At 48.2% G+C, this 13,829-nt stretch overlaps 1 protein-coding gene across 14 annotated transcripts in view; it reads left to right on the forward strand.

The window, feature by feature from the left end:
* Positions 1-1,051: 1,051 nt before the first annotated feature.
* Positions 1,052-13,829, forward strand: part of FNBP1 (formin binding protein 1) — a 96,031-nt gene continuing 83,253 nt past the window's right edge. For all 14 annotated transcript variants that reach the window (XM_027767299.1, XM_014583205.2, XM_014583206.2 and 11 more), the window contains exons 1-3: positions 1,052-1,167; positions 11,179-11,235; positions 11,938-12,085. In XM_027767299.1, the coding sequence (XP_027623100.1) occupies positions 11,978-12,085 (108 nt within the window). In that variant the 5' untranslated portion in view covers positions 1,052-1,167; positions 11,179-11,235; positions 11,938-11,977. The remainder of the gene's footprint in view (positions 1,168-11,178; positions 11,236-11,937; positions 12,086-13,829) is intronic.

A 13,829-nucleotide genomic window follows, 5' to 3' on the forward strand; every position in this document is an offset into this window, starting at 1 on the left:
GTCTGGTGCTGTGATCCTCAACTGCGGCTTCGAGATCCACACGCACGCTGGCCTCCGCCCTGGAGCTTTGAACAGTCTCCCCAGACATGCCCATCCCTCATTAAACTGCACTTACCCCCACGCACACTGCGAATATCTTGTCAGAGGAGTCAGAGCCTGAGAGGCAGGCCCCCCAGAATCCTCTCCCTCCCTGGGTCTTTCCAGCCTCTTCATCCAGGCTGAGACTAGTCGCTTCTATTCACTGATCGTCTCTGAGTCTTCCCTCTGCTCCCACTCTCTCGCACGTGGCCTCTTAGACATTGATTGTTCCTGGCCCTGGGCTGTCCCTCGTGTCATCGGCACTGCTCACCCCCTTGGGCTCCCTCACCCCACCTTGCCCTCAGCCACCAGGTTTTCCTGATCCCAGGGCAGCTCTGAGCTTTGCTTTGCCTGTGGCCTGCACAGTGGCCCCTCTGGTCTGTCCAGACAGGGATCCCCAGGCCTCTGCAAGTTGGGGCTGCATTTCTGTTCATTTTGATTCCTCAGCTTTAAAACTCCGCAAGTTATTTTGTTCATGTGAAGAAAACAGAATTTTGTAACTCTTCTCCTCTCCCGCTTTCTTGCCAAAATCAATTGGGTGTTTTGAATGATTAGCTAGAGATAACAGTTCAGGAGCTAATAGTGTGACTGAACGCGCGTGTGTGTGTGTGTGCGTGTGTGTGCGCGCGTGTGTGTGTGTTTGTGTGTGTGTGTGTGTTCCACCTGTAAGTTTGGGGCATGTAGGAAAGATATTTTTCCTGTTCATTGGGATGTTAATTTTATCCAAAAAACCATGCTTCTGAAAGGGTCGGAACCATGAATGAATGGGGCAGAGATCAGTTCCCTGGGCAGTTTTCAACCCAAATTTGGTAATGTTGATATAAAACCTGCTTAACAAAAAGCACCCGAGGATAAACATGGAAAATGTTAGTGCTACTTTCTGCTTAGCCTATATTGTTATGAGAACAGCACATTGAAATTATGTTAATCACAGAGAAAGACTAGACACTCTCTCTGTTTTTTTTTTAAACAGGATCAGTTTGACAACTTAGAAAAACACACACAGTGGGGAATTGATATTCTTGAGAAATACATCAAATTTGTAAAGGAAAGAACAGAGATCGAACTCAGCTATGCAAAGCAACTCAGGTAAGTTCTGGCTGCAAAATATATATAAGGAGAAGTTATGTTTTCATTCTGTAGTGCAAATGTATAATCCTTTTAATAGTTTGTTATGTAAGGTCATTTCAACAGAAGCTATTGTTTTACATAAATAAGTTAATTTTTATAGAGCAGTAAAAACAAAAACTAAGTTTCTACTTTTAGACTTGATTTTTTATTGTTGATATTTTTTAATTATTTCATTTTATTTCTTATCATTAGCCGTAGCATTCAATTTGAGCAGAGAGAGACAGAGGCAGAGAAAGAGGGAGAGCAAGAAAGCCAGCTGCCAGGTCCAGGACTTGAACCATGGTTCGCCATATGGGAGTCCAACACCTTAACCACCATGCCACCTGCCAGCCCCTTGTTGATTGTTGATTTTTCTTTCTTTTTTTTTTTGAGAGGTTTTTGCCACAGGGTGCATGCACTCGCCAGAAAGACAGAGACACAGAAAGTGAGAAATCACCCCCCAGGGGGGATGGCATGCCACAGTCCCTTCTCCATTCTCCTCTCGGGATCTTGGGCACACACGCACACGCACATGCACCCGGCGTGAGTTTAAGCCACCAGGTGTCTAGGACTCAAACTGCAGTCGTCTACATGGGAGTCCAGTGACATAGCCATTACGCCAACTGCTGGTCCCTATTGTTGATGTTTTTTAATTGTTAGATGGTGCATGTGCTCACTGAAGATAGGGAGAAGGAGGAAGCAGCCCCAATGGGGCGTGGTCATGCCACAATCCCTTCTCCTCCATTTCTCTGTCTTGCTGGGATTTGGGGCATGTGTGCACACGCACCCTACATGTTTTTCAAGCCACCAAGACTGAGACTCCAGCTGCATGTAGACCATGTGGGGGATCTGGCTCCCTTACCCACGAGGCCACAGGTCCAGCCTGATCTTGTGGATGTTAGCAGTGTGTTGGGGCCCAGCCCTGGTGGCAGACAGGGGTGTACTGATCTGCAGTGCTGGGAGCCACGTGGCTGACTGCGGGTTGGGTCCTAAAATATGCTGGGCCCATGGGCTCCAGGCCCGGGCTAGCTGGAGGGCTGGCATGAGCGGAGCATGGTGTGATGTGACCCTGCTGGGGGTATTGGCCTCCCACCCCCATCTCTCTCTTCCTTGCTCATGGAGAAGATAAATAAAACTTAAAAAAAAATTATTAAATAAAAACAAGTACTTCAGATCTCCTTAAATCTACAGTGATGAGGTTATCCAGTGCATCTGTGCTTTTATAGAAAACCTTTCAAAGTCATCGATAAGCTTAAATTCAGTGGCATCTCGACCTGGAATGGTTTCCTGGTGTGTAGTTGAATTGGTTCGTGCATGCTGTTTCGAGACTTGTTCAAGATCTAGACAGATTTCAGTCCACAAATGTTTTGTTTTGATCCAGATAGCCTCGGCATAAGGGGTAGGTCACGTGTCATGGAAAGAATGTAGGCTCAGGCCAGCCGGTGGCATGGTGGTTAAGGCAGCCGAATCCCACGTGGCCGACCTTCAGTTCCAGGCTTGGATGCGGTGGCTTGAACATGCCAAGCACATGTGCGCACATGCCCAGAATCCAAAAAGGAGGGAGGGAGGAAGGGAGGAGAGGGCCGTGGTGACTGTTCCCCGTGGAAGGTGTTCGCTCACCGTCTGCCTCTCTCTGGTGAGTGCACACGCACGCTGGCGACTTAAAAAAGAAGAATGCAGGTTTTCACAGATTGGTTGTTCAAATAAGCATCTGAGTGGTCTGTGTGGAATATATTTATGAATGAAAAGTTTTGTTTCCACTGAGTAAATAAATGCAGAACATTGCTCCACAGAATGATTTCGACGACTGGAGGATCCAGATCTAGGGCCCATCCAGTGCTTATCAGTCTCACCAGACCTTAAGGCTTTTCAAACAGATAGTAAGACTAGAACAGGTTTGCTCATGCCGATGGCGTAAAATGTCTTCCTGTAGAAACGGGCTACACAGCAGCGTCGGCACCATCTCCTGGTGCCCGTCCTGCCTCACGGGAACGCCTCCCCACTTCCCCACACAGTTCTCCCCCCCCAGCTGGCTCACGATGCTGGCTCCCCCCGCGTTCTAGGTCCTTTTCTCTCTCCGTCTGCCCTGTCTCAGTGATCTCCTGTGCCATGGCTCCAGGTAGACCAGCATGGCAGCGACTCCCAGAGGTGCATCTCCCAGCCAGACTCCTCCCCTGAACTCACGAAGCGGTTGCTCAAATCTCCCCTTGTCTAAAAACACCCGAAACATAACAAGTCTGGAACTGGACCACTGATCTCTGCACTCCCACGGCCCCACTCCCCACTCACAGAGGCAGCTGCGTCCTTCCTGGCCTAGGTCAGAAACCACCCCCGTTGTCGGGGGCTCCCCTTCTCTCACACCACCCCATCCAGGCCGTCAGGAAATCCTGGCAGCCCACCAGTTCTTTCCACCTCCACCGCTACCACTGTGGTCAAAGTCACCACAGTCCCTTAAGAGCAGTGATCATTGTCGTGTTCCCTGAAGTATCCCAACAGCGTGGGACAGTGCCAGGCACAGAGCAGGTGCTCAGGAAATGTAGGAGCACATCAGCAGGGTACAGGTGTGAGATCCGGACTCGGCACTGCTTCCCGGGGAGCTGTGGTTCAGTTCCCGAGTCAACCTGAACTGGCTGTGAATGCCCACATGCCTGCGATCCTGGCTGGCCGGGGAAGGGGAGGGGAGGGATCGAGGCGCGGACCCTGCTGAGCATGCCTGTCTCTCTTTCAACAAATAAATGGATAGGCTTAAACAAAGGAATTTAATCTTTTTAGCGAATGTTTGGAACAAGCTCCAGGATGTGGAAAAGCAAGGGGTATACTGAGGTGCTGGGGAAGCCAGGAAGACACGGATCTGCCTGCAGATGCGTGAAACCTCTGTGGCAGGGCACTTCGGAAGTCTTCAGTCTTCACGTCACTTACTTCCTGAGAGGAACGCCACGAGACAGGCTTGGAGAAAGAATAGCATTTCTTATCTTTGGGGGTTTTAAGTACACAAAAACATTATCTGGTCCTAGTAAATAATTAAGTTTATAAAGAGAAATGATTGCTAACAGCACTTAATAATAGATTCTTAGACCATCTTGTTGGTACTTTGGGCACAGACGCATCTGCACCTGGCATGTTTTTCAAACTGCCAGGATTGGGATTTGAACCACAGTGAGCCACATGGGATCCAGCTCCCTCAACCACAAGGCCATGGGGCTGACCTCATGTTGCAACTTTAAACAGGCTCAATTGACTCGCTGCTGGGAAAGATAAGGAACATAATACCTGTGATTTGGCTCTGTAAGGAGCCCCCCAGGTAATTTGTCTTAGTTCTGTGTTAATGCAGATTGATGCTCAACTCCGCCCTCCCACCACCGCCTCTCTGCTCGTTTTCTGGTGCCAGGGGAGGAACCTCCCCCAAGGAGGATTGAGCAGCCATTCAGCTGGGTGTTGTCTGGCCATGTGTCTTTCTCTCCAAACCGTCTTGTTGCATTGTCTTCTGGTAGAAAAATGCGAGGCCAGACAGACCTTTCTCTTTGTAGTTGACCTGGCATTTTCTGTATAAACACGTGAAGAAGTTTGTGTTCACCTTAGCAGTTTGGTAAACTTCACAAGCTATGCCTTGGTGTTAATCACTATTTAAATCTGTATGTATATGTATTTCTTCTTGAAAGCGAGAGGGACTCTGACAGGGTCTTGCCATGCCGCATTCTTTCCCCCAGCCTCCCAGCCTGCCAGGATCACAGATGGGTCCAGTGTGTGCATGTGGGTCTGGGATCCGAACCCTGGGCTTCCCCATACAGCTGCAGTGTCACACCACAGCACTGTGCCAGTTACGCCACCGTGCGGCCCTTCTTCAGTTTCTCTTACATCCCTTTATATGGAAATTATGTTTGTTTATTTCAGAGGAACTTTCTTTGATTATATCTAAATGTGTTTTTGTTCTTGTCTGTTGGTTTTAGTTTTTTGTGGGCGGGTGTGTGCGCTTGCCAGAGAGAGAGGGAAAGTGAGAAATCACCCCCTGGGGGGATGGCCACACCACAATCCCTTCTCCCTCGTTCTCCTCCAGGCCTTTCGGGTGCATATGCACATGCAGTCCGGGTGATTTTCAAGCTGCTGGGTCTGGGTCTCAAACCACAGTTGGCCATGTGGGAATTCAGTGCCTTAGCCACCATGCTACCTGCTGGCCTCCTGTTTTGTTGTTTTAATCAGGCACACATGTGTCATAAAGTGAGCGAGGAATGGAGCCCCCTTCTTCCCCGACAGGGCCCAGCCACACTGCGGTTCCCCTTCTCCATCCCAGCAGAACCCTGGGCACGGGCACGTGTGCCCGGCATGCTTTCCTCGAGCAGCTGGGGCTGGGTCTCACCCCGTGGTCGGCCCTGTGGGAGCTGGCTTCCTCCATGCCGTGCTCCCCACTTGCTCTGAAATGACCCTCTTCTTTTACATCTCGTGGCCAGCCTTGCTGATTTCTTTACCTTTTTCTTTCTTTCTTTCTTTCTTTCTTCTGTGGCTGAGAAAGAGAACAAGTAACCCCAATATGGTCTTCATGCCACCGTCCACTCCAGCCTCAGCCGGCCCCAGGTCACGGGCTCATATGTGTTCCCAGCACATTCAGGGAGATCTCAGGATATGAACCCAGAACCTTCCCACATGAGTCAGTCTTGCAGAGCATTTCATTACCACTGTGCCATTGACCAGCCCTCTGCTTTGTGTTTTTGTTAGATTTGTCTGGGGAGTTTGATTTTGCTTATTTTCCTTGTATGTTTTCTTCCAGGCTGGCCCTGGCTCTGGCTCTGGCATTACCTGCCATGTCTTTTCACCTTGCTTCTATTTAACATGGGCAATTTATTGACGTGGTTGGGTTCAGACCTCCAATGCCATGTTGTAATCATGGTTCTTTCTCTTAACAGCAGGGATTGGAGACTAATTACTCTCTGTGCTTTGCCTTGTCATCTGTAAAGTGTGCAGAACTGTCACTGTCGTCCTCGCCCTGCATGGTTGTGGCGGGACGTGATGAGTAAAGCGTGTCGAGTTTAGGGGTGACCCTGGCCGCACGTGTGGCCAAGGTGAGCAGCACCAGGAGCCTGTTTGCCCTGGTGGAATGCAGGGGCTGTCCTAGCCGTGCTCCTTCCTTCTCTGGCATGGCTGGCCCCCTCTCAGTTCCTTCCAGGCTGCAGAATTGCATGATCTGCCGGATTGCTGAGAGCTGGGGACAGGGCATGTTGAGTCGGAGTAGGAAAGGGGCCTGCCTTAGAGACTCTGAGCTTGGTTGTCTCTCCTGAAACTTTGGCAGAGCTTCTGTTTTGGGGTTCACCCCACTAGCTGCAGATGTATTCCGTCCGGGGGAACCCCTAGGCTGGGTTCAGCTAGGGGTTAGATTTGAACCCCTGGACCAGGACACATGAACCCCGTGCCTTCAGCTGTCTGCCAGGAAAGTGGAGGCCTCTGTGGCATGCCCGCTGCTGCCTGTCCTTCAGTTCCAGAGGTTTCTGCCTCCGTCCCCTGAGTGCTTACTCACCACTCGGGAGTGCGAATTGACATGCAGGATTTGTGGACTACCTCCCTCTGTGACTGTGAGGGCGGGGCCAGCATCCACTTTAAGCCTTCCCAGAATCTTCCGTCCCTCTCCCTCGCCACCACTCCGAAGTATGTGGACCGAGGCTGGATTCCTGTCTTGGTTTGTTTATTTTCTGCTACGGCACATTCCCCTGCCTTTGGTCTTTCACCTTTCGTTCTTGGGAAAGCGCAGTTGTGTGATCAGATTTTATGCTGCCAGCTTTATCTGAAAATATTGTGGCGACCTTTAAAAAAAAGAAAGAAAGAAAGCACACCAACACCCCTGGGCCCACCTCGGACTTTCTGTTTCAGAGGGTCTGGGACAGGACCCAAACATCTCATTTTTAGAAGCCTCATATGGTTCTTAGGGTGAGCCAGATCTGAGTCCAGCATTGTTATTAAAGGATGTATGTTTCTCTCTCCCCTTTTAATGGATCTTTCTGAAGAGCAAACAGTGTAAAGACATTTTGGATTTCTCAGGCCTCATGAATTTAAATGTGATGCTTTTGTGATTCCTTTGCCTGCTTGTTTTCTCTTCTTCCTACGCAAGTCTTTCATTTCTTTCATCAGAGAGAGGTGGGGAGAGAGAGGGACAGCCCCAGCACTGTCCCCAGATAGGGAGAGAAGGGGACAGCCCCAGCAGCATCCCCGTGCCATGATCCATCTCCAGCCATCCCAGATCACGGACGCGCATGTGCCTGGCATGTACAGGGAGACCTCAGGACACAAACCCGGGACCTCCCCATCACGAGGTCCAGCATCACAGAGCATCGAGTTACAGCTGCACCACCTGTTTTGTTTTGGGGGCTTTTTTTTGCTTGAAGGTGCACATGCTTGCCAGAGAGAGAAGGAGAGGGGAAAACCAAGAAAGCACCGTCCCCCCGTAGGGCATGGTCACGCTGCAATCCCTTCTGCTCCATTTCTCGCTCTTTTTGGGATTTGGGGCACACATGCACATGTGCACAGTATGTTTCTCAAGCTGACAGGTCTCAGACTCGAACTGCACACAGCCTGGTGGGATCCAGCCACCTTTACCCTGTGTCACTGGCTGGTGTACCTGCTTGTTTTTTAATAGTACAGATAGGAAGAGAGGGCCTGTCCCCAGAGAATAGACAGGGAAAGGGGACCTCTTTTTGTAGTATTTCTCGAGATAAAATAGCCTTCAATCCGACATTCACTTGTAGGTCTCCTTAGCTCTTAGATTTCTGCCGGTATTTAGAGTACATTATTTGTCAGTGCCTTTAAGAAGCATTTTGAGTGCTACACTTGCTAATATTGCCGAAGTTGACACTCTGTCCTCCCAACCTGACAGTCTATACAGTATCACTCACAAAGTATTTCCAACCTGTTTTTCCAAGCTATTTTCAAAGCTAAGAATGTTTTTTTTAAAGATTTTTGCCATGCACTTGCTGGAGAGAGACAAAGACAGGGGTAGAAAGTGAGAAATCACCCCCCAGGAAGGATGGCCATGCCACAGTCCCTTTTCTTCTGTTCTTCTCCTGGGATTTTGGGCATGCATGCACACGCACCCGGCGCGATTCCCACTCCGTCAGGTCCAGGACTCGAACTATGGTCAGTGCCTTAACCACCTGCTGGCCCTGATTTAATAATTTTTTTGAGTTTATTATTACTATTAATTTGTCCAGAGAGGGACAGAATGAGAGAGAGAGAGAGGGAAAGTGAGAAAGCAAGCTGCCAGGTCTGGGACTCAAACCACAGTTGGCCATGTGGGAGTTCAGCGCCCTTAACCACCATGCCACCTGCCGGCCCTGATTTAATAATTTTTAAATTTATTCACTATTTCTTCCATGAGTGAGAGAGAGAGACAGCACCCCGCTAGGTTCCTGACGCCACAGTGCACCTGTCCTCACCTCGCCTGGCTCACTGGCCAGCACAGGCCTGGCGTACTCAGGGAGTTCTCTGGACTCGGGTAGGGGCCTTCCCCTGTGGAACTGCCTCGCAGAGCATCGTGTTTCGCTGCCGCACCATGTCTGGCCACCCTGCCTAGCATTTGACTAATGAAACAGACTAGAGAATGCCTGCTTTACCTGGATTTCTTCAAGCTGGGTTCCTTCAGCTGGATAGAACATTTAAGTGATTTTTGTAGCTGCTAAAGACTAAAAGCTAATAGGAAAATAAACCTTTTTTTTTTCTTTTGGAGAGGTTTTTGCTATAGGGTGTGTGTGCTCGCCAGAAAGAGAGAGAGACAGAAAGCGAGAAATCACCCCCCAAGGGGATGTCCACACCGCAATCCCTTCTCCTCCATTCTCTTCTCAGGATCTTGGGCACGCACACACTCACCTAGCCTGAGTTTAAGCCACCAGGTCCAGGATTCAAACCACGGTTAACTACGTGGGAGTCCAGCAACATAGCCATTACGCCAAATGCTTTTCCCAATAAACCTTTAAAATAACAGTTTAGAAAAGAATTTTGATGTGAGGTGTGAATTTAGAAGTAGTGGTTGTAATTTGTAAGTTATAGTTCACAGAAGGAAATGGCTACTATTTAAAACCATGGACTAAAAACACCTCATATGTAGCCCTCAGCCTTCCCAGTCCCCGTCTCCCAGGCGTCCCACCCTCACTCTGTCTGGGAAAGAATCTTTGGTTGTGCAGTGGTCTGGCCCTGGCTCGCCTGCCCTTCCCTCGCGTTCCCGGCACTTGGGATGCTGTTGTTTTTGCATGTCTTTAAGGAGCGGCTGTGATGAACTAGCTCCAAGAACTCATCTGAACTTTCCACATAAAGTGCTTCTCCTTCCTCCTCTATCTGTGCCCTGCGGCACACCCTTTAAGGAAATACTGCTTTTTCGCGTTCTTCTGAATGTAGTTGTATGGAGCCCTGCTGTGTGTCTGCAGAATCACAGCGAACACGTGCCGGCCTGCCTTGGAGCGCATGCTCTCTGATAGCAGCCCTGGAGTAGGTGTATCTTCTTTCATATTTGGTCTAATTATAATTTTTAACTGTTTCGTGATCAGGCCTTTGTTGTCTGAATAACGGCAAAGCTGATGTTCTACTGGGTATTGTAAATGCCCTGGAATTTCAGAACCACTGTCTGACTTGGAGACAAGGAGCCGGAATCCTAGACCCACTTGTTGATGTGTCCCGGTCATGGTGCCCGGGCACGCGGTCTCGCGCTTCCCAGAGCGGTGTCCTTCTCCCTGAAGCCCAAGGCCTCTTGCATCACCTCTACATTTAGAGACGAAACAACATTTCACGTTGTCTGTAACATGCACCGTGATCAAAATCGTAAACTTGTCACACATTTTTCTAGACAAATCTATAGACTTGGAGGAAATGGAAGAAATAAAGGTAAAATGTGAAATTATAGTGGTACCTACGTCAGAGAGGAATAGCCACAGGGACTGCACCAGGAAGTGAAGACTGAGTCCCTCTGGAGATCTCCAGAGATAACATCGAAAGGATTTTGATGGCTGCTACAGACTGGAAGCCATAAAGCTTCCGTTGGTCATTTCTCTAACCACAGTAGCTTAGAGGGAAGGCTCACGAACCCGCCAGCGGAACCAGTGCTGGAGTCCTCGCTTGCGCTTGCCTCTTAGTGTGCGTGTGCGTTTAGCACGCTGAATGTAGGCAAACGCATTTGTATTCCTGACCTGGAGATGGGATTAGGAAGGGAAGCCAGGGCAGCTCTTGGCTGGCCCGCGTGTGCCAGCGCGCAGAGCCAGGCCGTTTAAATGTCCCCTACTTGTATGTCTCAGCACGAACCACCTCGAAATGCAGTCTCTACTTCCCGCAGGAAGCGCTTTGGTGGCGCAGTCACAGAGCCTTGGAAACATGCCCTTGGGACTTGGACTTCTAATTTCAATATTTGGACACTGTTTTCTTTGAATTTGAAACAATAGTGCCCAACTGAGGGCGGCCACAGGGAACGGTAAGAAAACTGCCCTCCCTTCAGTGCTGCCAGTGAAAGCCATTGGGTAGTCACTCGGGGCCTATACATGCCATCGAATGAAGTGGGGTCTTACTGTCCACCTCAGTGACCAGCAGTGGCCATTTCTGTTGTTCCTGCCTCTACCTTTGAGGTAGACATGTCTTTGGTCTAGGAGCACCCCCACACATGCTGGAAGGTGAATGAGGACTGGCCCCGAAGTACAGTGGTTAAGCCCTGGGCATGGGCAGCTGGATCCCACATGGTGATGAGTTCAAATCCTGGCTCTGGCAGCTTGATAAACACTGGACTCATGTACATGCATGGCCCAAATTCATATGGTATGGAGAAATGGAGGAGGAAGGATCGTGGCATGGCCATGCCCCGCAGGGAGGCCCTCTCTGACAGTGAGGGAAGGAAGATGGAAGGAGTTGAGTGAATTTCAGCCGCAGACATTATCTTTCTTTAACTTGTAAACAGAAAGCACTAATTTGATTTTTCATTCCTGATTTCTCAGTTATCTTTCCAAATAAGATGACATGATTGCATTTTTATTTTAGGAATCTTTCGAAGAAATACCAACCTAAAAAGAACTCAAAGGAGGAAGAAGAATACAAGTATGTTTCTAATTGATAATTGTGTGGTACTATCCATAAGCACTGATGATGATTGAGAAGGGCAAGAACTGTAGATCTATAAAAATAAGCAGCATTTCCCATTGACATTTGTGTCCGTTTTAAAACTGAGGGACGAGAACAATAAAAAACATTCGCAGGGAGCTTTTCTTACACTGAATCACTAGACCCATTCCAGATTGCTTAATTAAGACAAGTTTAGAATGTAATCTAAGCAAATACGGGAAGTACCGGTTATGCATTCCAGAGTCCTGATTAGTTTTGTCGTGTCTGGAGTCCCCGTTATGCCACTCGTTCATGCACGAAATATGTCTATTTTAGTCAGCAATTCAGACGTCTTAGTATGGGCAGCCCGGAGTATTATGTGTTAGTTTAGATCTAAATATCCCTTACATCAGTACACACGGCATGTGTGTATATTTTGGATTACATCTGGACCGAGGATCAACAACGCCAAATGTTGCATTACATAGAGCAATTCCATTTTGCAAAATGAAAAGTGTTCCAGTTGTAATTAACTCAGAGCCATTCTGATGAGAACATACTATGTGTGATGAACCACCAGGATCCCAGCGGAGGTGGATGCAAATTACCCTGGTCTTAATTACTGTTTCACCGGCGTAGGGCAGTGTTAGAGCGGAAGTAGCCCGGCTTGAAAAGGAGCTGTGTGTGTTCTGTCCGTAGGTACACGTCATGCAAAGCCTTCCTTTCCACCCTGAATGAAATGAATGACTACGCAGGGCAGCATGAAGTTATCTCGGAAAACATGACCTCCCAGATCACGATGGACTTGGCCCGCTACGTCCAGGAGCTGAAGCAGGAGAGGAAATCGGTAATGAACTCCGCCTTCTTTTCTCCCCCGAAGGCGGTCCCTCACAGGTGGACCAAGGTCAATAGAAGATTTAAAACTGAACAAAAACGTTAAGACAGTGGGGAGTCATAGAGAAATTAGGGACCCTGTTCCTAGGAGGGGTTTCTTGGTCTTTAAGTGCAGTTTCAGGGATCCCTCAGACACTCTGAACTCATCTACCAAGCCCAGCAAATGAGTCCCTTTGAGGAATTTAAATATATTGGAGGAATCAGACATACAAAGAGTAAGCAAGATGCTACAGTATGTGCTTTACGGAATAACAGTATTAAAGTAAGTGCTTAGGGGACCAGCAGTTGACGTAATGGTTGTGTCGCTGGATTCCCATGTAGGTAACCGCAGTTCGAGTCCCAGACCCAGTGGCTTAAACTCACACCAGGTGTGTGTGAGTGCGTGCCCAGGATCCTGAGAGGAAAATGGAGAAGGGATTGCGGCGTGACCATCCCTCTGGGGGGTGATTTCTTGCTTTCTGTCTTTCTCGCGAGCGCACACGCCCTATAGCAAAAACCTCTCAAAATAAAAAAGAAAGAAAAGAAAAAGAAAGTAAGTGCTTAGGAAGCCAGCAGGTGGCATGATGGTTAAGGCCCTGGATTCCACATAAGCAACTCTGCAGTTCAAGTCCAGGCCATGGCAGCTTGAAAAATACACCAGGCACATGTGCGTGTGTTCCTAAAAATCCTGAGAGGAGAATGGAAACAATGGGATTGCAGCATGGCCATCCCCCTTGGGAGGTGATTTCTCACTTTCCTTCCATCTCTGTCTCGCTCCAGCAAGTACATATGCCCTATGGCAAAAATCTAAAAATAAATAAAATAACTGCTTAGGAGATCATAGGGGTCAGCAGGTGGCATGGTGGTTGAGGTACTGGACTCCCACAGGGCTGACTGTGGTTCAAGTCCTGGACCTGGTGGCTTGCTTTCTCTCTGTCCCTCTGGTGAATGTGCATGCCCTGTAGCAAATTAATAATAATAATAATGACAAATAAAAGTAAATAAGTAACTCTTAAAAGAAAAAAGATCAGAAAAGCAGAAGGATGACCTCAATTGTACCCATTCTGTTCTTGGTTCAGTCACTGTCATCAAATGCAGCCGACAGACCTTTGCCACCATTGCAGTCTCTTCACTGAGAGATTAATCTTTGAGGCCAGCAGGTGGTGTGGTGGTGGAGCTGCTGGACTCCCACGTAGCCTATCATGGTTTAAGTCCTGGACCTGGCAGCTTGCTTTCTCATTTTCCCTCTCTCTGTTTCTCTTTGGTCAAATTTAAAAAAATAACAAAATTTTTAAAAATTTAACTAAAAAATTATTTTATTTAAACATTATCATCATTATTATTATTTTCCAATTGGTCAGAGATAGGCAGAGAGAGAGAGGAAAAGTGAGAAAGCAAGGTACCAGGTCCAGAACTTGAACCGCAGTCGACCACGTGGGAGTCCAGTGACATAACTACTATGCCATCTGCTGGCTCCAGTGTGTGTGTTTCTTTTTATTCTGGAAAAAAAAAAAGAGAGAGAGAGAGAGAGAGAGAGATTAATCTTTAAGCCGTGGTCTGTACCATCGCACTGTCTGGCTTGGGAAGTGCGCACTAATTCGGTATTAGTAATAAAGTACCAAAATTGGCTATTTATGTACTTTGTAACGTACATTTGATGCCACCGAACATTTTTTAGTGCCTTGGGAATAAATAACCAACAAGATCTCGTTCCTGCT

The sequence above is a fragment of the Tupaia chinensis genome, unplaced genomic scaffold, assembly GCF_000334495.1.
Source record: "Tupaia chinensis unplaced genomic scaffold, TupChi_1.0 Scaffold144168_1, whole genome shotgun sequence".
In the NCBI taxonomy this organism is placed as follows: domain Eukaryota; kingdom Metazoa; phylum Chordata; class Mammalia; order Scandentia; family Tupaiidae; genus Tupaia; species Tupaia belangeri.